At 49.0% G+C, this 27,514-nt stretch overlaps 1 protein-coding gene across 1 annotated transcript in view; it reads left to right on the top strand.

The window, feature by feature from the left end:
* The first annotated feature begins 22,414 nt into the window (after nt 1-22,414).
* Nucleotides 22,415-27,514, top strand: part of cacng2a (calcium channel, voltage-dependent, gamma subunit 2a) — a 259,938-nt gene continuing 254,838 nt past the window's right edge. Inside the window, exon 1 of the mRNA XM_072492427.1 lies at nt 22,415-23,430. Coding sequence (XP_072348528.1) covers nt 23,220-23,430 — 211 coding nt within the window. The 5' untranslated portion in view covers nt 22,415-23,219. The remainder of the gene's footprint in view (nt 23,431-27,514) is intronic.

The raw sequence follows: 27,514 nt of genomic DNA, 5'->3' as shown, positions 1-27,514 counted from the left end.
GCAATTTCATCGGCAGTCCTGGAAATGGGTTACTTCCGAGCTGATAAATTTGATGTAACTCAGTGAGCGGGGCTGTGGGATCTTTCACATTCAGCTGAGTTCAACATCCCATCCAATAGGCAGCATCCTCAACAACTGATATTACGCGCTCACCTCCTGAACTCGAGATCCAACACAAAGCCGGCTCTTTCGGCAGGGAACCAACCTGGCTGACCCATGAAATTCCCTGAGGATAACTATAGCTCCTGAGGTCCCGAATGTCTTGCCATTATTCCTGTTCATGAATTGTTCCAGCTGTTACTGCCCAAACTATTGGAGAAACAGGAAATGGGATTACAATCCTTCGCTTTATAGATCACATTTGATGAAAGTCCAGGAATAATTTATTGCTTTAATGAGTAAAATAATATAAACTCAGCAATTTGCAGAATATGCACCTGATTCTTTTAAGAAAAGCAATTCTGAAGACATAACTCAATGGTGTGATGGCTGTAAAATAGTGAGAATTTCACTCCCGCTCATCGATCTGATCTCATTTCCAGCTCACAGTTTCCAACAGAATTCAGCGGTGTGTAATCAGCACATTATTTTAATGTCAGACACCCCAGAGAACATTAGAACCAACAAAATACCTCTGAAGTGTGCAGTCACTGTTGTGATGTAGGATACACAGCAGCCAATTTGCACGCAGGAATTTACTGACCCATCAGACCTGCGGCTCACAAAGCCCTCTATTCGCAGGAGAAGATAGCCCATAATAAGCGGGAAAGGGCCAAGATGGGGGGGGGGGGGGGGGGGGGGGGGGGGGAGTACCAGAGATCTGAGTACTCACCCCGCTATGAGGAACGGACCCTGGAGATGGCGGGGTTGCCCGAGGAGGGAGCAGTCACCGACAGTGAAGTTAGCCTGCATCGCAGAGCTGATCATCCATTGCCCCCACTTACCCAAGAGTCCACCTCGGAAGAGAGGAGACCACCATCGAGCCATCACAGCTGACACCCCACTTCCACTTCCCTGCGCAGAGATGGCTTCTGGTGAGTGCCACACAGTTGCTGATGCACATCAATGGAGGCAGGAACATCCAGCGGAGTCAGCAGTCGGGAATCTGCCGGATCCCACGACTCAGCTGGGTCCCAGACAGAGGCTGAGCCTCGGGACAAGGTTCTCCCAGAGCTGATGCAGATGCTAGGACATGGAAATTAGATTCAGGGAGGGGATGCTAGCGAGATTCCAGCAAGTGCATAGCTGATTGGAAGAGTCCCAAAGGCTACGTGGGCAGCAGATGATGCCGACAAGGCCCTGAGGCCAACACTGCGAGGGTGGCGACCGCATTGGAAAGCCTGGAGCACGAGGTCAGCTTCTTGAGTGGTGGTGTCCAAGGCGTGGCTCAGGCCATGATGACCATGGCTGAGGGCCTCGTCATCATGTCCCAGTCGATGAGGGACATGCCCCAGACACAGGTGGACATTGCCAGGGCACTGCAGAGCGTGGCTCAGTCACCGAGGATCATCACTGAATGCGTCACCACCATGGTCTCCGCCTCGGTCTCTGTCCCCCGCACTGACGTCTGCAGTGAGGACATGGTACGGTCCAGCACCGTTTCTTTGTTGAGGCAGAGTCTCCTGCGGCACACGCTGTCCATCACCTCCTCGAAAGACCAATGGTGCCTGCACACCTTGGGACATCGCTGGCATCCTCCCTCTGGGTTCCTCATCGGCCTGATGGGTCTTCAAGGTGTGTGGCGGCCCCCTGCACATGGGGTGCCGCCTTCCGCCTGCATCACGCTGCTGCCTTCTCTGGCGTCTGGCTGCCTGGGCTGCCATCAGTACCGAGAGGACACCCTCTGCGGGATCGGTATCACCATCCATTTGGGTATTTTTAAGGAATTGGAGAATGAGCGAGACGGACAATCAGTTCGGGCTTCCACCCCGGGACCCTCAAATCCCCTAGGCCTCCCCCACCCTTACGTGTCCCGCCTTCTCTCAGAAAACCATCCACCGAGCCTCGGGCGTGCTGGAGAACCTTGTTCTGCCCACTCACCCCCGGCCACAAGAGGAGCCCCCAGACCCCACACCCTAGCCGGGAACATTAGGGAGACCACGCTCAGGTGCCCTCCCCTGATCCGCACACTCACCCTTTGGTCATGAGGATACCCGCAGTGCTGAAGACCAGCTCTGGAGCGTTTGATTGTTGACTGCCAGCTCTGTGGTGCTGAAGCTTCTAGAGCTCAGGTAAACTATTCAGGCTTCAATGTTTGATTGAAATGCTGGGCAATGATCATCATCTGAGACATGGCCCATGTACCCACAAGAATCCATTTGAGTGATATTTTTATTAGCAAAAACGGTCAACATTAACAAAGTATTGAGAATCACTGATATAATATTCCATGTATCACACTAACCATCAATTAACAAGGCAATGTCACCGTTCCATATTGGTACTAATACGAAGCAATATCAGCTCATTTTCACAAAAAAACCCCACACGGTATCACCCCTCACACGTTCCTCAACAGAAATGGAGGTTAAGCCTGAGAATTGATATTAGGGCAAGAGCTTTGTCGTACAAATGATCTGTCCATCAATATGTGACTTGTTCCCGGTACCAGAGCCATTCTCCGTCCAGAAGCCGCTGTGCAGGCCCCTCCCACACGGCCCAATCTCACCGGAACCAAATCCTGCCATCCACATATTCCACCTGCGCTCAAGGTGCAGTTGAACATCTGAGACTTCCAGCGTGTTTAACCCGCGGTGACGTGCCAGTCACACGCAGCACTCACCACACCAGAAACGAAAACACATGCAATCTGCGGAAGCATTTCTTCAACGGCACCATCAGGTGGCCCATTTGGATCAATGTCGCGCACCAGGACTCGTGCCGTCTTCTTGCTTCAAATCGGATTGTCTTCCGGACTCGGCCGTCTCCTGAACCCTGTGTTCCAGGACCCAGACACCTTAGAAAAAATTGTCCTACTTTCCGGCTACAGAAAAGGAAGGAGACAGCAACAGCAGCCTCCAGGCATCTGCAGCCACCAGCAGGAGCAAGCAGCAAACACAACCTGCAGCTGCGAAGTGCTCTCACAACTAACAAGGCCAGTTCATTATTAGCAATAGCCATCAGCTGTGAAGCCAGGTGGAGTTAATGTGGCAGTCAGGATATAACAAGAACAGGGCTCTGTCCTGGAAGTTTTTGGTAGGACATCAAGCAGCAGCTGTAGTTGCCCCTGTTGTGGGTGTCCACAATATTTAAAGGTGGCTTGAAGGCCTCACAGATGAAAAGCCCCCAACTTCCCCCACCCCACGCCCCTGGGCCCAGGGCGACCCCCAACGTGGGACGCTTCAGCCCCCCAACCAAGCCCAACCCCCTGAGGGGTCTCCCACCCATCCGAGCACTGGGGCAGCAGTTCCAGTTCCCTTGAGCTGCGTGCTGGAAAATGGAAATAGCGACTCACCTCCTCAGATTCCCCTCAGCAGCCATCGCGCCAGCTTCATATTTGTCAAAAGGAGTATTGAGCGGCGCCCGCGTGATTTCCCGCTGGGGATCCAGTTAATTCCTGGGAGGCCGTTACAACATCACTAATGAGATTGAAATTAATGCAAATTGGCGTTAATGATCTGCTCGCCGTTATGGAGCCAGATCCAGAACTTGCTATCGAGTGCGCGGCGGTTAGATGGCAAACTGATTTGCTCCTGGCACGAATCTCGATTTTGCCTTTCCCACTATTTAACCAGCGCGCCAAGATCGGCACCGGGCGCAACACGGTGGTTAAATCATGCCCATGATTTCTAAGCTTGGAGCTGACACAAACTTCCACAGCCCAAAGATGTGCAGGTTAGGTGGATTGGGCGTGATAAAATTGCCTCTCAGTGTCCAAAGTTCATGTGCGGTTCCAGGTTCCGGGGAAAGGGCGTGAGTGGACATGGGTAATGTGCTCTTTTGGAGGGATGGTGCTGACTTGATGGGCTGAATGGCTCCTTCAGCACTGTAGGGATTATATGATTCTATGAGTAAATAACTTAACAGGACAATTCAGTTTGGTGCTGCATTTTCCCATGCCTTGAGTGACCCGAATGACCCTTGACCTCACCTGACCTGGTTTGGCCCGATCTACCTGACCCAAATCATCAGCCTTACTCACGGTAGCACAGTGGTTAGCACTGTTGCTTCACAGCGCCACGGTCCCAGGTTCGATTCCCGGCTACGGTGACTGTCTGTGCGGAGTCAGCACGTTCTCTCCGTGTCTGCGTGGGTTTCCTCCGGGTGCTCCGGTTTCCTCCCACAAGTCCCAAAAGACGTGCTGTTAGGTGAATTGGACATTCTGAATTCTCCCTCTGTGTACCCGAACAGGCGCCGGAATGTGGCGACGAGGGGATTGTCACAGTAACTTCATTGCGGTGTTAATGTAACCCTAACTTGTGACAATAATAAAGAATATTTTATTATTTAGCTTATTTCGCTCAGTTAGGTCAGTTGGCTGGACAGCTGGTTCAGGACGTGGAGCCACGCCAATAACACCTCCACTGGCTGAGGTTACCCACCCTTCTCAACCTCGCCCCTCGCCTGAGGTGTGGTGTCCCACAGGTTAAATCACCACCAGTCAGCTCGCTCTCAAAGCGGGGAGCAGCCTACGGTCATCTGAGACTGTGGTGATTTTCATTATTTTTAAACTTTATTTCTTCACTATTATGTATTCTTTTTTGAACTTTAATGAAAAGAAACTTATTCACTTGATTTTATGCCCCTCGTATTATTTGGGATGCAGGTCAGAGGCTGGGAATCCTGCGGTGAGTAACTCACCTCCTAACCCACCAAACTCTGTCCACCATCTACAAGGCACAAGTCAGGAGTGTGATGGAATACTCTCCACTTGCCTGGATGAGCCCAGCTCCAACAACACTCAAGAAGCTCGACACCATCCAGGACAAAGCAGCCCCGCTTGATTGCTCCCCCTTCCACAAACATTCAAACCCTCCACCACCGACGCACAGTGGCAGCCGTGTGTACCATCCACAAGATGCACTGCAGTAACTCACCAAGGCTCCTTAGTCAGCACCTTCCAAACCCACGGCCACTACCATCTAGAAGGACAAGAGCAGCAGATACCTGGGAACCCCTCCACCTGGAGGTTCCCTCCAGTCACTCACCGCCCTGATTTGGAAATATATCGGCCGTTCCTTCAATGTCGCTGGGTCAAAATCCTGGAACTCCCTCTCTAACAGCACAGTGGGTGTACCTACAACTCATGGACAAATCTACCAACATAGAATTTACAGTGCAGAAGGAGGCCATTCGGCCCATCGGGTCTGTATGGCCCTTGGAAAGAGCACTTATTTAAACCCACACCTCCACCCTATCCCCTAACCTTTTTGGACACTATGGGCAATTTTTGCAGGGGCAATCCACCTAACCTGCACAAAGAACAAAGAAAATTACAGCACAGGAACAGGCCCTTCGGCCCTCCCAGCCTGCGCCGATCCAGATCCTTTATCTAAACCTGTCTTCTATTTTCCAAGGATCTATTTCCCTCTGTTCCCCGCCCGTTCATATATCTGTCTAGATGCATCTTAAATGATGCTATCGTGCCCGCCTCTACCACCTCCGCTGGCAAAGCGTTCCAGGCACCCACCACCCTCTGCGTAAAAAACTTTCCACGCACATCTCCCTTAAACTTTCTGCCTCTCACCTTGAAATTGTGACCCCCTTGTAATTGACACCCCCACTCTTGGAAAAAGCTTGTTGCTATCCACCCTGTCCATACCTCTCATAATTTTGTAGACCTCAATGAGGTCCGCCCTCAACCTCCGTCTTTCCACCAAAAACAATCCTAATCTACTCAACCTTTCTTCATAGCTAGCACCCTCCATACCAGGCAACATCCCGGTGAACCTCCTCTGCACCCTCTCTGAAGCATCCACATCCTTCTGGTAATGTGGCGACCAGAACCGCACGCAGTATTCCAAATGTAGCCTAACCAAAGTCTTATACAATTGGAACATGACCTGCCAACTCTTGTACTCAATACCCCGTCCGATGAAGGCAAGCATGCTGTATGCCTTTTTGACCACTCTATCGACCTGCGTTGCCACCTTCAGGGTACAATGGACCTGAACTCCCAGATCTCTCTGCACATCAATTTTCCCCAGGACTCTTCCATTGACCGTATAGTCCGCTCTTGAATTAGATCTTCCAAAATGCATCTCCTCGCATTTTCCTGGATTGAACTCCATCTGCCATTTCTCTGCCCAACTTTCCAATCTTCCTATATTTTGCTGTATTCTCTGACAGTCCTCCTCGCTATCTGCAACTCCACCAATCTTAGTACCATCTGCAAACTTGCTAATCAGACCACCTATACCTTCGTCCAGATCATTTATGTATATCACAAACAACAGTGGTCCGAGCACGGATCCCTGTGGAACACCGCTAGTCACCTTTCTCCATTTTGAAATGAAATGAAAATCGCTTATTGTCACAAGTAGGCTTCAATGAAGTTACTGTGAAAAGCCCCGAGTTGCCACATTCCAGCGCCTGTTCGGGGAGGCTGGTACGGGAATTGAACCGTGCTGCTGGCCTGCCTTGGTCTGCTTTCAAAGCCAGCGATTTAGCCCAGTGTGATACACTCCCTTCCACCACTACTCTCTGTCTCCTGTTGTCCAGCCAATTCTTTATCCATCTAACTAGTACACCCTGAACCCCATACGACTTCACTTTTTCCATCAACCTGCCATGGGAAACTTTATCAAACGCCTTACTGAGGTCCATGTATATGACATCTACAGCCCTTCCCTCATCAATTAACTTTGTCACTTCCTCAAAGAATTCTATTAGGTTTGTAAGACATGACCTTCCCTGCACAAAACCATGCTGCCTATCACTGATAAGTCTATTTTCTTCCAAATGTGAATTGATCCTATCCCTCAGTATCTTCTCCAACAGTTTTGCCTACCACTGACGTCAAGCTCACAGGTCTATAATTCCCTGGATTATCCCTGCTACCCTTCTTAAACAAAGGGACAACATTAGCAATTCTCCAGTCCTCCGCGACCTCATCCGTGCTCAAGGATGCTGCAAAGATATCTGTTAAAGCCCCAGCTATTTCGTCCCTCGCTTCCCTCAGTAACCTGGGATAGATCCCATCCGGACCTGGGGCCTTGTCCACCTTAATGCCTTTTAGAATACCCAAAACTTCCCCCTTCCTTATGCCGACTTGACCTAGAGTATTTAAACATCCATCCCTAGCCTCAACATCCGTCATGTCCCTCTCCTTGGCGAATACCGATGCAAAGTACTCATTAAGAATCTCACCTATTTCCTCTGACTCCACGCATAAATTCCCTCTTTTGTCTTTGAGTGGGCCAATCCTTTCTCCAGTTACCCTCTTGCTCCTTATATATGAATAAAAGGTTTTTGGATTTTCCTTAACCCTGTTAGCCAAAGATATTTCATGACCCTTTTTAGCCCTATTTATTGCGCGTTTGAGATTTGTCCTACTTTCCCGATATTCCTCCAAAGCTTCATCAGTTTTAAGTCGCCTAGATCTTATGTATGCTTCCTTTTTCATCTTAGCTAGTCTCATAATTCCACCCGTCATCCATGGTTCCCTAATCTTGCCATTTCTATCCCTCATTTTCACAGGGACATGTCTGTCCTGCACTCTAATCAACCTTTCCTTAAAAGACTCCCACATTTCAAATGTGGATTTGCCTTTAAACAGTTGCTCCCAATCCACATTCCCTAGCTCCTGCCGAATTTTGTTATACTTGGCCTTTCCCCAATTTAGCACTCTTCCTTTAGGACCACCCTCGTCTTTGTCCATGAGTATTCTAAAACTTACGGAACTGTGATCACTATTCCCAAAGTAATCACCGACTGAAACATCAACCACCAGGCCGGGATCATTCCCCAATACCAGGTCCAGTATGGCCCCTTCCCGAGTTGGACTATTTACATACTGCTCTAAAAAACTCTCCTGGATGCTCCTTACAAATTCTGCTCCATCTACGCCTCCAACATGAGTCCCATTCAATGTTGGGGAAGTTACAAATCTCCCATCACGACCACCCTATTGCTCCTATGTTTTTCTATAATCTGTCTACATATTTGTACCTCTACTTCATGCTCGCTTTTGGGAGGCCTGTAGTAAAGTCCCAACAATATTACTGCACCCTTCCTATTTCTTAGCCCTACCCATATTGCCTCAGTGCTCGAATCCTCCATCGTGCCCTCCTTAATCATAGCTGTGATATCATCTCTGACCAGTAATGCAACTCCTCCACCCCTTTTATCTCCCTCTCTATCCCTCCTGAAGCATCTATACCCTGGGATATTTAGTTGCCAGTCTTGCCCTTCCCTCAACCAAGTCTCAGTAATACCAGTAACATCATATTCCCAGGTACTAATCCAAGCCCTAAATTCATCTGCCTTACCTGCTACACTTCTCGCACTGAAACAAATGCACCTCAGACCACCTGTCCCTTTGCGTTCATCATCTCTTCCCTATCTACTCTTCCCCTTAGTCACATTGAGTTTATTATCTAGTACCTTACTGGCTTTAGTTGCTGCCTCTTTACTGACCTCTAACTTCCTAATCTGGTTCCCATCACATGCACATCTTTGGACTGTGGGAGGAAACCGGAGCACCCGGAGGAAACCGACGCAGACGCGGGGACAACGTGCAGACTCCACACAGACAGTGACCCAAGTCGGGAATCGAACCTGGGACCCTGGAGCTGTGAAGCAACAGTGCTAACCACTGTGTTCCCGTGCCACACATACGAAGGTCGGACCAATGAAGGTGGGGAGGGTGCTAAGAAGGACTATTTGGTCAGAAAAGTGAGTCTTGCATTCCTATAGCACCTTTTGTGTCCTTAGGACATCCCCAGGGTGCTTTGCAGCCAATGAAGAGGGTGTTGCAGTCACTATTGTCATGCAGGAAATGCGGCAGCCGGTTTGCGCACAGCAAGCTCCCACAATCAGCACTGTGATAAAGACCAGATCATCACTTTTTGTGATAATAATTGAGGAATAAATATTCTCCAGGGCACTGAGGAGAACTCCCCCTGCTCTTGTTCAGAGCAATGGCTGTGGGATCCTTTACACCCACCTGAGGGGGCCGGATGGGTCTTTGTTGTAAGATCTCATCTGGAAGGTGGCACTTCCGAAAGTGCCACTGCTTCACCACCCAGTGCCTGTTGAGCCTTGTGCCCAAGACACAGGAATCGGACAGTAAACCTTCGAACTCCAAGGTTCCCCAGACTCCCACTGAGGCACAGAAGCCCAGAGTGCAGGAAGTGTGACACTGACATTGCGATGCCCATTGAAGGGCCAGTCCCTTTGTACGATTTTATTGCTATTTTTACATTTGTACAGAAAGCCAATAAAATGTAATTAACGAAAGATTCAGCTTGCAGCCCCTTCTGTAACAACCCAGCTTGATTAGGGCATGCTGTTAGATATCTTCAAGATTTTAACATTTTTTTCTTTGTTCTGCTTTCTCACCTCTCTTTTTTAAAATACATTTTAAAAGGCAGCTCACCACCACCTTCTCAAAGAGCAAAGGGCTGGTTTAGCACAGGGATAAAAAACTGGCTTTGAAAGCAGACCAAGGCAGGCCAGCAACACGGTTCAATTCCCATACCAGCCTCCCTGAACAGGCGCCGGAATGTGGCGACTAGGGGCTTTTCACAGTAACTTCATTTGAAGCCTACTTGTGACAATAAGCGACTTTCATTTTCACTTCATTTTTTATTTCATTTTCATTAGGGATGGGTAATAAATGCTGGGTCTAAACAGTGATGTTCTTTAGATGTCTCTGTGTATGTCTGTATATGTGTTTGTGCATGGGTGTGTGTTTGTGTATGGATGTGTACTTGTGTATGTGTGTGTGTTTATATACAGGTGTGTGTTTATGTGCAGGTGTGTGTTTCTGTATGGGTGCATGTTTGTGTATGGGGGCACGTTTGTGTCTGGGTGCATGTTTTGTGTATGGGTGTGTATTTGTGTATGGGTGAGTGTTTGTGTATGGGTGTGTATTTGTGTATTTCTGTGTTTGTGTATGGGAGCATATTTGTGTATGGGTACATGTTTCTGTATGGGTCTGCATTTGTGTATGGGTGTGTGTGGGTGAATGGGTGCATGTTTGTATATGGGTGCATGTTGGTGTATGGGTGCGAGTTTGTATATGGATATGTGTTGGAGTATGGGTGCATGTTTGGATGCGGGTGTGTGTTTGTATATGGGTCTGTGTTTGTATATGGGTGTGTGTTTGTATATGGGTGCATGTTTGTATTTGGGTGAGTGTTGGTGTATGGGTACGAGTTTGTATATGGATGTGTGTTAGTGTATGGGTACGAGTTTGTATACGGGTGTGTGTTGGTGTATGGATGTGCATTTGTATATGGTTGTGTGTTGGTGTATGGGGTGTGTGTTGGTGTATGGGTGCATGTTTGTATATGGGTTTGTGTTGGTGTATAGGTGTGTGTTTGTATATGGTTGTGTGTTGGTGTATGGGTGCATGTTTGTATATATAGTTTGTGTTGGTGTATGGGTGTGTGTTTGTATATGGGTGCGTTTGTATATGGGTGTATATGTGTGTGTTTAAGATGTGCGTTAAATTTCCAATGTAGTAAATTTGAAATTGTGCAGTCAAGAGATTCACCCATAGACATGGTAGTTTTGTGTTGATGTCCTTGAAGGATCCATTAGCCTTGGTTCCTAAAACTGCTTTTTAAAAAATACAGGCAATTTTCATATTCTGCTTCTGATCGTGAAGTGCAACATTTTAATCACTCTCTACTTTGCCCTGCTTCTATCCTCTCTTTCATCTCTCACTCTCTCCATTCCTGCCACCCACAGAATATTTACATAAGAACTTGTCGAAAAAGGCTCGGGGTGGTTGGGTGAGTGGAGGGGGCCGGGGGTGGGGGGGGTGGGGGGAGGGGGGGGGTTGGGGGGGGGGGGGGGATCGCGTTTTGTTGTTTCTTGTCACCCCCCTGCCTCTCCCAGGAGTTGCCCAGGTGACAAATGAAGGTAGAAACATCCAGAATCCTGACTGACGAGTTTTTAATCAGGACACGGGGACACCACAGATGTCAAAGAACACCCTCAATCCACACCGGGTGTATCAGGGGAAGATTCTCTGTGGCTGGAGTTTTGGACTATTACAGCAGAGAAGGAGACTATTCGTGCCGTTGTGCTGTGCCAGCCCTTTGAAAGAGACATCCAACAAATGGTTGGATGATGCACTGGGGTTTGTGTTTGGCTGGACGTGACGCAGTTATCCCAGCCCCACTTGTCAACTGCCAGCCAAGCCCGTTGATTGGTCACCATCAATCAAGGGCGGGTGGCGCGGTGGCGCAGTGGTTAGCACTGGGACTGCGCCGCCGAGGACCCGGGTTCGAATCCCGGCCCTGGGTCACTGTCCGAGTGGAGTTTGCACATTCTCCCCGTGACTACGTGGGTTTCGCCCCCACAGACCAAAAGTTGTGCAGGGTAGGTGGATTGGCCACGCTAAATCGCCCCTTAATTGGAAAAAAAAATAATTGGGTACTCTAAATTTCTAAAAAAAAAAATCATTAATCAATGGCCATTTTTGCCGATGTTGCAGTGAAAAGCTGCTTGTAAAACCCTGACCACCTCGGCTATTGGGCTGGGAGTTTCTGATTTGATAATAATAAATAAAATGGAGCTCAGGTTTTTGATAAAGGAGGAATTACTTTTCCGTGGCACCTTGCATGACCTCACAGCCCAAAGTCAAGTCACCACAGCCCCGGGTGATCATTGGCTGCTTTCCCCTATGAAGGCGGAGCCGTCACGGAGAACCTCAACCGGTACAGGAATTGAACCCACGCTGCTGGCCTCGCTCTGCATCACCAACCAGCTGTCCAGCCAACTGACAGTGCAGCACTCCCTCAGTACTGACCCTCTGACAGTGCAGCACTCCCTCAGTACTGACCCTCTGACAGTGCAGCACTCCCTCAGTACTGACCCTCTGACAGTGCAGCACTCCCTCAGTACTGTCCCTCTGTCAGTGCAGCACTCCCTCAGTACTGACCCTCTGACAGTGCGGCACTCCCTTAGTACTGACCCTCTGACAGTGCGGCACTCCCTCAGTACTGACCCTCTGACAGTGCGGCACTCCCACAGTACTGACCCTCTGACAGTGCGGCGCTCCCTCAGTACTGACCCTCTGACAGTGCGGCACTCCCTCAGCACTGACCCTCTGACAGTGCAGCACTCCCTCAATACTGACCCTCTGACAGTGCAGCGCTCCCTCAGTACTGACCGTCTGACAGTGCAGCACTCCATCAGTACTGACGCTCTGACAGTGCAGCACTCCCTCAGTACTGACCCTCTGACAGTGCAGCACTCCCTCAGTACTGACCCTCTGACAGTGCGGCACTCCCTCTGTACTGACCCTCTGACAGTGCAGCACTCCCTCAGTACTAACCATCTGACAGTGCAGCACTCCCTCAGTACTGACCCTCTGACAGTGCGGCACTCTCTCAGTACTGACCCTCTGACAGTGCGGCACTCCCACAGTACTGACCCTCTGACAGTGCAGCACTCCCTCAGTCCTGACCCTCTGACAGTGCAGCGCTCCCTCAGTCCTGACCCTCTGACAGTGCAGCACTCCCTCAGTCCTGACCCTCTGACAGTGCAGCGCTCCCTCAGTACTGACCGTCTGACAGTGCAGCACTCCCTCAGGACTGACCCTCTGACAGTGCGGCATTCCCTCTGTACTGACCCTCTGACAGTGCGGCACTCCCTCAGTACTGACCATCTGACAGTGCAGCACTCCCTCAGTACTGACCCTCTGACAGTGCGGCACTCCCTCAGTACTGACCCTCTGACAGTGCAGCACTCCCTCAGTCCTGACCCTCTGACAGTGCAGCACTCCCTCAGTACTGACCCTCTGACAGTGCGGCGCTCCCTCAGTACTGACCCTCTGACAGTGCGGCACTCCCTCAGCACTGACCCTCTGACAGTGCAGCACTCCCTCAATACTGACCCTCTGACAGTGCAGCGCTCCCTCAGTACTGACCGTCTGACAGTGTAGCACTCCATCAGTACTGACCCTCTGACAGTGCGGCACTCCCTCAGTACTGACCATCTGACAGTGCAGCACTCCCTCAGTACTGACCCTCTGACAGTGCGGCACTCCCTCAGTACTGACCCTCTGACAGTGCGGCACTCCCACAGTACTGACCCTCTGACAGTGCAGCACTCCCTCAGTCCTGACCCTCTGACAGTGCAGCGCTCCCTCAGTCCTGACCCTCTGACAGTGCAGCACTCCCTCAAAACTGACCCTCTGACAGTGCAGCACTCCCTCAGTACTGACCCTCTGACTGTGCAGCACTCCCTCAGTCCTGACCCTCTGACAGTGCAGCGCTCCCTCAGTACTGACCGTCTGACAGTGCAGCACTCTCTCAGGACTGACCCTCTGACAGTGCGGCACTCCCTCTGTACTGACCCTCTGACAGTGCGGCACTCCCTCAGTACTGACCATCTGACAGTGCAGCACTCCCTCAGTACTGACCCTCTGACAGTGCGGCACTCCCTCAGTACTGACCCTCTGACAGTGCAGCACTCCCTCAGTCCTGACCCTCTGACAGTGCAGCACTCCCTCAGTACTGATCATCTGACAGTGCGGCACTCCCTCAGTACTGACCCTCTGACAGTGCAGCACTCCCTCAGTACTGACCCTCTGACAGTGCAGCACTCCCTCAGTACTGACCCTCTGACAGTGCAGCACTCCCTCAGTGCTAACCCTCTGACAGTGCAGCACTCCCTCAGTACTGACCCTCTGACAGTGCAGCACTCCCTCAGTACTGACCCTCTGACAGTGCGGCACTCCCTCAGTACTGACCCTCTGACAGTGCAGCACTCCCTCAGTACTGACCCTATGACAGTGCAGCACTCCTCAGTACTGACCCTCTGACAGTGCAGCACTCCCTCAGTACTGACCCTCTGACAGTGCAGCACTCCCTCAGTACTGACCCTCTGACAGTGCAGCACTCCCTCAGTACTGACCCTCTGACAGTGCAGCACTCCCTCAGTACTGACCCTCTGACAGTGCGGCACTCCCTCAGTACTGACCCTCTGACAGTGCGGCGCTCCCTCAGTACTGACCCTCTGACAGTGCAGCACTCCCTCAGTACTGACCCTCTGACAGTGCGGCACTCCCTCAGTACTGACCCTCTGACAGTGCAGCACTCCCTCAGTACTGACCCTCTGACAGTGTGGCACTCCCTCAGTACTGGCCCTCTGACAGTATCAACCTACATGATGTGTTCAAATGTGCAGTGGGGATCTGAACTTATGGTCCTCTGACTCAGAGAACTGTGCTCTCTCGTGGGCCTGGGCCCAGGCTGGTTGGGTTTCATGTGTCCAATGAAGCTGCTGATAAGACCACAGCAAATCGATTAAAATGTTTGCCCCAAGAGTGGCATCAAGAAGATACCAGACTGTAACATCTACCGAATGTGGCCCTGGGGAATGACCCTCAGGAGAGACGGGTGTTGGGGTGGCATGTGGCGCAGTGGGTTAGCATTGCTGCCTCCGGCGCTGAGGACCCGGGTTTGAATCCCGGCCTTGGGTCACTGTCCGTGTGGAGTTTGCACATTCTCCCCGTGTCCGCGTGGGTCTCACCCCCACAACCCAAAGATGTGCAGATTAGGTGGATTGGCCGCGCTGAATTGGCCCCTTAATTGGGAAAAAAAATAATTGGGTACTCTAAACTTATTTAAAAAAAGGAGGGATGAATGTTGATTTCCGCGTGTTCCACCGGGCACTCCTTGCGTTTGTATTCCATTCCACTGTATACGAGCCTGGTAATCCATTTGCTTTTTAATATCCTTGCCACCATTAGAATGGGAATCTGGAAACCAGGGCGTCTGCACAGGAGCATTGGAAAGAGAGCCATTGACAGTGTCGTCTGTTTTACTCTTTTGAAACTGCATCACTTCACTCTCCTCCGCATTGAGCCCCATCTATCATGTTGCTGAATGGTTCACTGTCCTGACCACATTATTCTGAAGCTTGCAAATATCTTCATCGCCATTTATTACTTTGCCAGCTTACCATCATCTGCAAGATTTATAACGCTGTTCTCTGCACCCGAGTCGATGTTGTTTATAAAAAATTGAGAAGCGTGTATACTATGTGTAGTAGTTATGCTGTGTAATATTTACACTATTCCCAATGTGTTGCGTTACTCACTAGATTTTCACAGTGACACAAAAGGCTGAGGAACTGTTACAGCTGATGTGTAAGGTGCAACCATCTACCTGGCCATGCTCTGTGTTTTGCTGCGTTTACTGTGCTGTGTAGGTCTGTTTTTTTAATAAAGATCTCTCAGTTCCTGTTCATTTCAACCAAGTAGGATCCTGGCTGCCAAGGAGGGGGGGGATGTGCAGAGGAGGGGGGAGAGAGGGGGGAATGTTGGAGGTGGGGGGGGGGGGTTGCTACTGCTTCATAGGGTGATCTGATGTCCCACCGTTGCCATTGGCCCATCCGGAACAGCAACAAAAACCCAGCAAGAGGCAATTTAGTACCCAGCAGAGAGCACCTTAGGGTGCTCCGTGGTGACTCCTGTAGCCCCCCCCTCCCCCGCCCTCCTTCCATGCACCAGTATCTGTGCCCCAATCCAGAAGGGGGGATTCACTAATTGCTACTTGAGCCCGGCTGGTGTTGGTCTTGATCCCGCCATCTATTTAAATACACGGATCTCTTGACCGTCAAACACCCGTTTCGATAGCAAGACCCCCCTCTCCCTGCACCCATCACCAGGTTCAGGCCCACCCAACGTGGCTTGTATTCCATAGAGGGTGAAGGGTGAGGGGTGATCTGATCAAGTGTTTACGACGGCGGAGGGGTTTGATGCAATGGAAATGGAGAAACTATGTCTTCTGGTACGACTACTGCTACTAATAATACTCGCTTATTGTCACGAGTAGGCTTCAATTAAGTTACGGTGAAAAGCCCCTAGTCGCCACATTCCGGCGCCTGTTCGGGGAGGCTGGTACGGGAATTGAACCCGCGCTGCTGCCTTGTTCTGCATTACAAGCCAGCTGTTTAGCCCACTGTGCTAACCCATACTAGAATGAAGAACAAGGGAGCACGACCTTAAAATTAGAGGCTAAGTTTCAGAATTGAATCAGTGAGAATCTGTAACCCTCCCTCCCAAAAACGCTGCGCTTGTTGTGGGTCAATTGGAGCTTTAAAGGTTCCGATGGATTGACTTTTTTTGGTGAGGGTAGAGAGGAAAATGGGGGCAAAGACGGGTAGATGGAGCTGTAACAGAGCAGACACAATCTAACTGAATGGGGGAGAGCGAGCGTTGAAGGGATTGAAAGGTCCCCTCTGGTTCCTGATTCTCTATTATGTTGCCTATCAGTTATTGCTGCCGCTAAGTTTGCCTAATTGGGTGAAGGTTGGAGAGCATCACAGGCATCTCCAGAGCAAGGCAAGAGTGAGAAGGAGTTGTTAATGAAAAGTGATTGAAGTGAGAAGGGGACTGTGATGTGTATTGATCACTTAAGATAACAAAGAGAACACATTCACAACCTGAAACATGAACAGTAAGGGAGGTCAGACAGCGTGAGGACACCAGCGCGAGGACACCATCGCGAGGACACCAGCGTGGAACTGAACCAACAGTTCAGAGGCTGCGTGTTCAAATCCCACTAACAGCAATTTGATATGCTCCCCAACCTAATCTCCCTCGCTCCCCACACCCTTTCACATTCCACCCACTGCAGTACCACTGTCCCCATCGACATCTATACAGAAACAGAACCATTGGTCTTCAATTTTGGGATCTAGTTGAACATTTTCAGCTTCTGATGTTGAGAGGTCGTTTCCCCTTGTGGGAGAATCGAGGACCAGAGGGAAAAGGTCACCCATTTCAGACAGAGATGAGGGGAATCTCTTCTCTCGGAGGGTAGTAAATCTGTGGAATTCTTTATCGCAGAGAACTGCAGAGGCTAAAAGCAAATTTTGGGTCGTTAAGTATATTCCAGGCTGAGATCAACAGATTTTTAATCAGTGAGAGAATGAAGGGTCATGGGGATAAGATGGGAAAATGGAGTTGAGAAGTATACCTGACCAGCCGCGATCTATCTCATTGACTGTCAGAGCAGATTCGATGTGTCCTACTCCTGCTCCAACATCTTGTGGTCTTCTCGCTGTGCCAGTTTTTGATGTAAAACAGCTTCCGAATGGGGTTGGCCAGCATTCTGAAGATGTTATCCTGACACATTTTGTAGAGATGCCTTTGCCTGAGTTAATGAGCTCAGAGGACGGTACAGCGGATTCTCACTAATGCTCCAGAGAGGATGACACCAAATGGAGGCGACTATCAAGAAACGCTGACCCGGCAGAGGTCTTCAAAACGATGAGGAATTTGATGGGGCAGAGGGAGAGAAGATGTTCACTGGGGAACCCAAAACTGTGGGCTCTATGTGTGAAATAGATGGATCCAATCGGGAATTCAGGAGAAACCTACGTCTCCCAGAGAGTGGGAAGAATGCGGAACTTGCGACCACAGCGAGTGTTTTATGCAAATAACGTGGATACATTTAAGGATAAACACGTGAGAGACAAAGGAATAGAAGGATTTGCTGATGAAGTGGGAGGAACGGGGGATGGAAGAGGTTCCAGGTGGAACAGAAACCCCAGTATGCATCAGTTGGGTATCATCGAATCATAGAATTTACAGTGCAGAAGGAGGCCATTCGACCCATCTGGTCTGCACCGGCCCTTGGAAAGAGCACCCTGCTTAAGCCCACATCTCCATCCTATGCCCTTAACCCAGTAACCCCACCTAACCTTTTTTGGACAACAAGGGCAATTTATCACGGACAATCCACCTAACCCGCACATCTTTGTACTGTGGGAGGAAAGCGGAGCACCCGGAAGAAACCCACGTAGACACAGGGAGAACGTGCAGACTCCGCACAGACAGTGACCCAAGCTGGGAATCGAACCGGTAGAATGGTCCATTTCTGTGTTACAGGGGATGTGACTCATTTCCCACCTGCAACATTGTGTAGCGTTGTAAGCTTGCCACTCAGCGGACTTGTCCAGGGAATCGCTCCCAAACATCCTTCCCTCAGGGAGACGGCTGAGAACAAGAACTCAGCAAAGTTAGGAGTTACTAAACACTCCGCTGCTTTTGGCCGGTTGTAATTGTGCTCCCAGTGTTGTTTCCTGAATTTATTTCCCAAGCACCTCACACGGCCTGCTTGAAGCAGAGATACATGTCACCTCGATGATTCTTGGAAATAAGAATGTTGTAATTTAATCGGAGGATCCGGAAGACTGAGTACGTCTGAAGGAGGCTGTTAAAGTCACTTGAACCCCAGGATTGAATTGCAAGTCTAATTGCTTCCTTTCCACCAGCCGTTTCTCCCTCTTGGATGTATCACAACTTCTGCAAACAATACTAATCATAACAACCAGCTCCTTGGGGAGATTGAAATTTAATCCCTGTAGCATTTGGGCAGCTTCAGTATCGAGATTAAACTCTCCAGTTGAGGAGAACTGGGTTGTAATGCAGGAATTTCTCTTATTGCTGATCTGATTTTAGATCAGTTTGATGGGGTGAATGTTTTTGTTCCCTCAGGCAGAGGTTGTAAAGCCCCTATCCGGATGTAAGCGGGCTTTTTACCCAGAGTCTGAAGCCTAACCGACTGAGCCAAACACAATTTGGCCTAAACTGGCAACTAAGAAAGATAGGGCTGCACGGTGGCACGGTGGTTAGCCACGGCTGCCTCACGAGGCCAGGGACCCGGGTTCAATTCCTGCCTCGGGTGACAGTCTGTTTGGAGTTTGCATGTCCTCCTCGTGTCTGCGTGGGTTTCCTCCGGGTGCTCCGTTTCCTCCCCCAGACCAAAGATGTGCAGGTTAGGTGGATTGGACAGGCTAAATTGCCATCAGTGTCCAAATATGTGGTTAGTGGGGTTACAGGGATAGGGCAGGGGAGTGGTCCTCGGTAGGATGCTCTTTCAAGGGGTTGGTCGAGACTCGATGGGCCGAATGACCTCCTTCTGAACTGTAGGGATTCTATAATTAACAACAGCTGGTGGGATCATGGGGGGAAATGTCACAGCATCACACAACAGCTGATCCGAGTGTGGGGTTCAGGTCCAGTAGAACTTTATCTTCTGTTATACATGATCCTGGAGAGCTTATGCGTCATAGAAAACGAGACAAAACACTGCCTACAACCTTTACCTGAACTGGAACATCACACATGCTGTATCTGTCCTGGGAGTGTTTGATGGGGACAGTGTAGAGGGAGCTTTACTCTGTATCTAACCCTGTGCTGTACCTGTCCTGGGAGTGTTCGATGGGGACAGTGTAGAGGGAGCTTTACTCTGTATCTAACCCTGTGCTGTACCTGTCCTGGGAGTGTTTGATGGGGACAGTGCAGAGGGAGCTTTACTCTGTATCTAACCCCGTGCTGTACCTGTCCTGGGAGTGTTGGATGGGGACAGTGTAGAGGGAGCTTTCCTCTGTATCTAACCCCGTGCTGTACCTGTCCTGGGAGTGTTTGATGGGGACAGTGCAGAGGGAGCTTTACTCTGTATCTAACCCCGTGCTGTACCTGTCCTAGGGGTGTTTGAAGGGGACAATGTAGAGGGAGCTTTACTCTGTATCTAACTCCGTGCTGTAACTGTCCTGGGAGTGTTTGGTGGGGACAGTGTAGAGGGAGCTTTACTCTGTATCTAGCAGGGCCTGGTTTAGCACAAGGCTAAACAGCTGGCTTTAAAAGATGATCAAGGCAGGCCAGCAGCACGGTTCAATTCCCGTACAAGCCCCTCCAAAGAGGCACCGGAATGTGGTGACTAGGGGCTTTTCGCAGTAACTTCATTTGAAGCCTACTTGTGACAATAAGCAATTTCCATTTTTTATTTCATTTCAACCCTGTGCTGTACCTGAGCTGGGAGAGTTTGATGGGGACAGTGTAGAGGGAGCTTTACTCTGTATCTAACCCCGTGCTGTACCTGTCCTGGGAGTGTTTGGTGGGGACAGTGTAGAGGGAGCTTTACTCTGTATCTAACCCCGTGCTGTACCTGTTCTGTGAGTGTTTGATGGGGACAGTGTAGAGGGAGCTTTACTCTGTATCTAATCCCGTGCTGTACCTGTCCTGGGAGTGTTTGGTGGGGACAGTGTAGAGGGAGCTTTACTCTGTATCTAACCCTGTGCTGTACCTGTCCTGGGAGTGTTTGATGGGGACAGGGTAGAGAGAGCTTTACTCTGTATCTAACCCTGTGCTGTACCTGTCCTGAGAGTGTTTGATGGGGACAGTGTAGAGGGAGCTTTAATCTGTATCTAACCCCGTGCTGTACCTGTCCTGGGAGTTTCTGATACTAATGATAAAATTCGAATACTATTCCCATCTGATGGAAAAATGGAACTGATAAACTCTGGAGTTTCATAGAATCATAGAATTTACAGTGCAGAAGGGGACCATTTGGCCCATCGAGTCTGCACCGGCCCTTACAAAGAGCACCCTACTCAAGCCCACATATCTACCCTATGCCTGAAACCCAGTAACCCACACTTAACCTTTTTGGACACTAAGGGCAATTTAGCATGGCCAATCCACCTAACCCGCACATCTTTGGACTGTGGGGGGAAACCCACGCAGACACGGGAAAAATGTTCAGACTCCACACAGACAGTGACCCAAGTGGGAATTAAACCTGGGATCGTGGCGCTGTGAAGCAACAGTGCTAACCACTGTGCTACCATGCCACCCATGTAGAATTACATATTATTCATTTGTGAAAAATGCATTCTGGGTGGTGGGCCTCATTCCCTATTACCCATCTCCAGTTACTCCTCCAAATGGTTTGCAAGACCAATTCAGAGGGACATGATGTGTCACCCACATTGGGGTGGGACCTACCCAGGCTGGGTAGATTTCCTCCCTCAGTGAACCAGTTGGGGTTTTAGGACAATCCCACTGCTTCATATTCACCTTTACTGATCCCATAGGAACATAGGAACTGGAGTGGGCCATTCAGCCCCTCGAGTCTGTCCTGCCATTTAATGAGATCATGGCTGACCTGTGACCTAACTCCGTACACCTGCCTTTGGCCCATATCCGTTAATATCGTTGTTTAACAAACAGTTTTTTTTCTGGAGCTTTCAAGCTCCAGATTTAAAACAATAACAAGTTCAAGGTTCTCAAACTGCCATTGGTGGATTAGAACTCATATTTACTGAATGATTGGCCACTTGGCTAATGTGTAAAAGGGAATGGGCAGGAAATGAGGTTGAGAGGAGATGAGCTATGACCATGTTGAATGGCGGAGCGAGCTCGAGGGGCTGAATGGCCTCGTCCTGCTCCTAGTCCTTATTAAAAAGTTACGAATGCGTCAGAATTTCAACCTAAAGGGGTATGGACAGAACAGAGAAAGTTGAGTCAGGTGGTTTGAACAGAAGTATATTACCAGGGCGGCACGTGGCCCAGTGGTTAGCACCTCTGCCTCACAGCACCGAGGTCCCAGGTTCGATCCCGGCTCCGGGTCACTGTCCATGTGGAGTTTGCACATTCTCCCCGTGTCTGCGTGGGTCTCACCCCCACAACCCAAAGATGCAGAGGGGACATAACTTTAAACTGAGGGGTAATAGATATAGGACAGAGGTCAGAGGTAGGTTCTTTACGCAAAGAGTAGTGAGGCCGTGGAATGCCCTACCTGCTACAGTGGTGAACTCGCCAACATTGAGGGCATTTAAAAGTTTATTGGATAAACATATGGATGATAATGGCATAGTGTAGGTTGGATGGCTTTTGTTTCGGTGCAACATCGTGGGCCGAAGGGCCTGTACTGCGCTGTATTGTTCTATGTTCTATGTTCTATGCGCAGGGTAGGTGGATTGGCCGCGCTAAATGACCCCTTAATTGGAAATAAATAATTGACTACTCTAAATTTAAAAAAAGGAATATATTACACAGAATTTACAGCATAGAAACTGGTGTTTATTTCGTAAACAATCCTCCTCCCAGTTATTTCATCTCACCCTATCACCAGAGCCGTCTAGTCCATTCTCCCGGTGTGTTTATCTAACTTTCTCTGAGATGTATCGATGCTATACGCCAGGAACACGCCTTGTGGTGTGAATTCCACATTCTAACCCCTTTTAGATTGATCAGATATCCCTGCCTTGGTGACCCCCCGCCCCCCAGTTTTGGCCCAATCTCGCTTTCGAGTTCTTGCAACTGGGCAAAACTTATGTTCTAACTTTTAAAAAATAATCCCTTCCACGTGCTGATATTTGCTTGTGTTTTTTTCCAGAACCATGCGATTTTCCCCCTTCTCTCTCTCGGTGAGCCGGGCTAATTGCGATGTGAGGGCTGCATTGGGATATGTGGGCACGTACAGCTAGAGTGACGAGGAGGGCTTAGCCAGCGCTAAGCTACGCCTCTTTTGTGCTCCGGAGCCTGGGAGCTGTCCTTTTCAGTTACCGGGAGGAATCGAGAGAGAGATCGGGGAAAAGAAGGAGAGGGAGAGGGAAACAGAGAGGGAAATAAGTGCGAGAGAGATGCGTCTCAGGAGCGAGCCCTCTGAATAACATGATCTAAAGGGAGCTGTCCATTTCAGCACCCGCGGCTGAAAAACCAAATGTCTTCAACAAACATGAACTGCATGGCTTCCAACCTTTCTCCTCTTCAAATCTCAGCTTGACTCAAATAAGGATTGTCTCAGTACAGACACGACCCTCTGCTTCTCTGAGATCAAGAGTGCTGAAAGGATTTCATGGCGTTGGAAGCAACCCTAAACAAGAAGGCTGAAGGCGGCTGCATCGAACCTGACTCCATCTGCCCAGACCCTGATGAGGAGATGCTACACGGATGTTGTTACTCTTCACCATCTTTCTTTTGAAGCCTTCCAAAAAATAGCCATCACTTATGGAAACTGGCGATCAGAATTTTAGAAAAAAGGATTAACTTATCTATTTTTGGGGGCTTTCCTTTGGTTTTTTTTATCAAAAAAGAAAATAAATATATATATATATAACATATATATTGATTGGAACTGGAAGCCGTCCCAACTGTCCCTCTTTTGATCTGTTTCCCCCCCCCCCTTTTTTTCGTTTTCTAAAGGGGGATATTTTCTCACCTACCTGGGAGAGAGAGAGAAAGAGAGAGGGAGAGAGAGAGAAGTGTGTGTTGTGGCTGGGTCCGAATATAATGAAGAATTATGGGGCTGTTTGATCGCGGTGTACAGATGCTCCTGACTACAGTGGGTGCATTCGCTGCCTTCAGCCTGATGACCATTGCTGTAGGAACAGACTATTGGCTCTATTCCAGGGGGGTTTGCAAAAGCAAGACTAACAGTGACAATGAGACCAGCAAAAAGAACGAAGAAGTGATGACACACTCCGGGTTATGGAGGACCTGCTGTCTTGAAGGTATTCTACCCTACCCTCCCTCCCCCCCTCCCTCAGATATACCATTTCCCCCCCATTCCCTCCATCCCCCATTCCCCATGTTTATTGTGTATGGCAGAACATGGGATGAATAGCAAAATGATTCCCGTCCACGGTGCTGTTTGACGCATTCTGCATTTTTCTCCCTTTCCAGCATCCACAGCCCCGTTAACATATTCTGCAGTAGGGTAACTTGCTGAATACTATATGTTTTTCCACACCACCACCTCCCTCCCTCCAAATCAATAGCACGAATTAATCAGGGGCATTTTAGTAAACGGAAAAGAGATCATTGGAGGAGCATGTCGTTATTCACACAACAGCATCTTCGGGTGAGGAGCCAGTCTGATGATTAATGGCATGTTAATTTCACATTTTAAAGGTGGATTCTGTTTTTTTCTTTGCAGGGCTGGTTTTATAAGCTTCTTTTTATTACAAAGCGGAAGGAAACAGCCATTTTGGGCGTGTCAGAATTAATGTTTATCAAAGACAAAATGGGACATGTTTTCTTTCTGGGTTGTGTCAGTTTCTTTGCAACAAAGAAGAAAAAAATCAAAACTCCACCCTTCTCTGCCCAACACCAACACCCTTCCTGGAAAAAAAAACCCAACCAACCCTCCCCCCCCCCCCATAAAACAAAACATTCCCAGGACAGAAAGGACGATTGCAACCTGGACGAGTGGTGTAACTCCAGAAGATAGGACAATGTGGGGACTGAAGAATCAGGAGGAGGGGATATTTAAGGGCAATAAAAGGTGGGGACGTTCTCTGGGCTGTTTCCCTGTGAAGGGTTTGGCGATATAAAGGGTGCATTTTGCGAATTGAGACCAGTGGAAGGGAAGTGGGGGGGGGGGGCACTGGGGAAGAATTTGGGTTCCACAATCTCAACACGTTCACAGTAACACTTGATCAGGAGATCAGAATGGAAGGTTTTGTGCCTTGGTCTGAATTATAATTGCACATTCTCGGGTTTACGGGACATTTGTCTTATTAAAAAAAAATAATAATAATACACATTAATTTAATTGTTGAAAGCGATCAGATGAATCGGGGTTTTGATGGGGCGGTTGCATTGCTGAAGCAGGGTGGCGCAATTTCCCCAATTACAGGTTGGTTGCAGTGAGGTGGGTGGGTTCGATTTGTCTCCTGGGGTGGGGGGGGGAGAGAGAGACTTACTGCAATAAATTGACTATCCGGGAAAATTGAGAATGGGAAGTAACACTTTGTTATTAAACATGGGCGAGCGAATCCCTCCCACCTCCTAGATCAGAGATTTTTTTTGAAAAGAGACATATTATATAGAATTCAACCTTAAAATATAAGGCTAAAAAAAAGTCCTGACGTCACCGGACTTGTCATTTGAAAGCCCAACCTGACTCATGTTGGTTGTAAACTAAACAATTTTTGCAAAAAATAATCCTGCTGGTCTATTTAAAAATGTCAAAACTTCATCCACAGTTGGGTTGGGTTTTGTTGCAATGTTAACCTGTTCTATTTGTGTGTGTCCCTGTAGATATTTCAAATATTTTTTTTTACAGACCTGGGTATTTAACCTTTTATTTTGTGAAAAGCAAATCACTGCGGATGATGGAATGTGAAATAAAAGCAGATAACACTGGACCATCACAGCAGGTCTGTGCAGAAAGAGACAGAGAGAGAGACAGAGAGAGACAGACAGAGACAGAGAGACAGACACAGAGACAGACAGAGAGAGACAGACAGAGAGAGACAGACAGAGACAGAGAGAGAGACACGGAGACAGACAGAGAGAGAGACAGAGAGAGACAGAGAAAGACAGAGAGAGAGACACAGAGACAGACAGAGAGAGAGACACAGAGAGACAGAGCGAGACGGAGAGAGACAGAGTGAGAGACAGACAAAGAGAGACAGAGAGAGTCAGAGAGAGAGACACAGAGAGAAACAGAGAGAGAGACAGAGAGAGACGGTGAGAGAGACGGTGAGAGAGAAAGAGAGAGAGACAGAGAGAGAGACAGAGAGATAGAGAGAGAGACAGAGAGAGACAGAGAGAGAAACAGATAGAGAGAGAGAGACAGAGAGAGATTCAGAGAGAGAAACAGAGAGAGCGACAGCGCCATAGAGAGACAGACAGAGAGAGAGACAGAGAGAGACAGAGAGAGACAAAGAGCGAGACAGAGAGAGAGACAGAGAGAGACAGACAGAGAGAGAGAGACAGACAGGCAGAGAGAGACAGAGGGAGAGAGAGACAGAGAGACAGAGAGAGACAGAGAGAGAGACAGAGAGAGAGACAGAGAGACAGAGAGAGAGACAGAAAGAGAGACACAGAGAGAGACACAGAGAGACAGAGAGAGAGAGACAGAGAGACACAGAGAGAGATGGAGAGAGACAGAGAAAGAGACAGAGAGACAGTGCTAAGGCTGTTCGCCTGAGCTCCAGTATTTTCTGTTTTTTTTTGTTTGTTCTGTTGTTGGCCAACCTAAGTTTTGCTTCCAGGAAGGTACGAGGGGACCGAAGCCAGCTGGGATCTGTGGAAGATTTAAACTGGACACTCCAACCCCCCCCCCCCCCCCCCCCCCCCCCCCCCACCCCACCCCACCACCAAAGTCCTGGTTTCCAACATTCACTCAGGGTTTGAGAAAAAAAAGCCATTTCGCCTGAAGTGCTGAGGTGCGCCTTGTACTTAAAAACGAAATGACATTTAGCATCAGTGTTGAGCAAGGTTTGCAGAGGGGGAGGTGGGAGCTGCCCCCTTAGACAGGAAAGCGAGGGTGCAGAGCTCAGCTGCCCCGACTCTGTCCATGTTCAGTGTTCTCAAAAGCAGAGTGGTGGCTTTAAAGCCTTGTTGTTGTTTACGAAGAAGCCCCCCCCCCCCCCACCACACACACAATGTTCTGCTAATTAGTGCCGACAAACAATTGGGTTTGTGTGAACACTGTCAGGATCCTGATGTTAAATTTCACTTGGATTGGAATACCTCTGATCTTCTCTGCTTGCCATCTTACAGAAAGTGGAATGAACCTGGGCCAACTTGTACCCTTTCTACCCTCTCTGGGCAAAATGTTATCACCATTGATCTTAAACCCTTTGTTGCAATTGACAAACAAAAAATGATGAGTTCCTTTGTGTTAAATAAACAATGTGGGCCCTGTTCTGGCAGATCAAACGCCTGTAACTGCCCACCACTGATACAGATCCATCCGACATCTCTCTGCGTGTGAAATATTCACTCCAGTTTTGCCCTGACGGTGATGTTTTTCCTGTTGAATGTTGTAAATGACCCATTGAGGGGTCTCACTGACTAACTCTGCAGTGAACAACATTGCCTATCCTTTCCGAATTGAAACTGGACAAAGTCATGCTTGAGTTGTAATCATTTGGCTGAATGTTCAGTTTTGCAAAGATGTTTGGTGGATTCCAGTATCCCCCCCAGCCCCCGCAGCCACCCCAGACAATCCAGCTCATGGTCTGTCCTGCCTTGTATTGTACCAGTTCTGCAAATCCACTTTATGCATTGTCCCTGTTGTTCAACTCTGCCAAGTGGAGACTTGACGGGACAAATCTTTTGATAGTGCTTTGTGCCATAATGCAAAAAATAAATTGGAGCTGAATATTCCTCCACAGGCGCCGTCTACTCGGTGCCAATCCCAACATCACTGCCCGCAATACACACGTCTCATTTTGTTCACAAACACCGCTTAATTGTCAGTGAGATCGCAGAATGGCTGCTGCTGGGAAGAGAAAACAGTCAGAGGGGCATTTGTGTGAGGTTGAAACAGTTTGCTTCAATGTAGAGTATAGTAAGGAGCTTTACTCTGTATCTCACCCCATGCTGTACCTGTCCTGGGAGTGTTTGATGGGGACAGTGTAGAGGGAGCTTCACTCTGTATCTAACCCCGTGCTGTACCTGTCCTGGGAGTGATTGATGGGGACAGTGTAGAGGGAGCTTTACTTTGTATCTAATCCCATGCTGTACCTGTCCTGGGAGTGTTTGATGGGGACAGTGTAGAGGGAGCTTTACTCTGTATCTAACTCCGTGCTGTACCTGTCCTGGGAGTGTTTAATGGGGACAGTGTAGGGGGAGCTTTAA

This window comes from Scyliorhinus torazame, chromosome 29 (assembly GCF_047496885.1).
Source record: "Scyliorhinus torazame isolate Kashiwa2021f chromosome 29, sScyTor2.1, whole genome shotgun sequence".
In the NCBI taxonomy this organism is placed as follows: Eukaryota; Metazoa; Chordata; class Chondrichthyes; order Carcharhiniformes; family Scyliorhinidae; genus Scyliorhinus; species Scyliorhinus torazame.
Note: the sequence above shows the minus strand (reverse complement) of the source record. Positions and strands in the feature narration are given on the sequence as shown.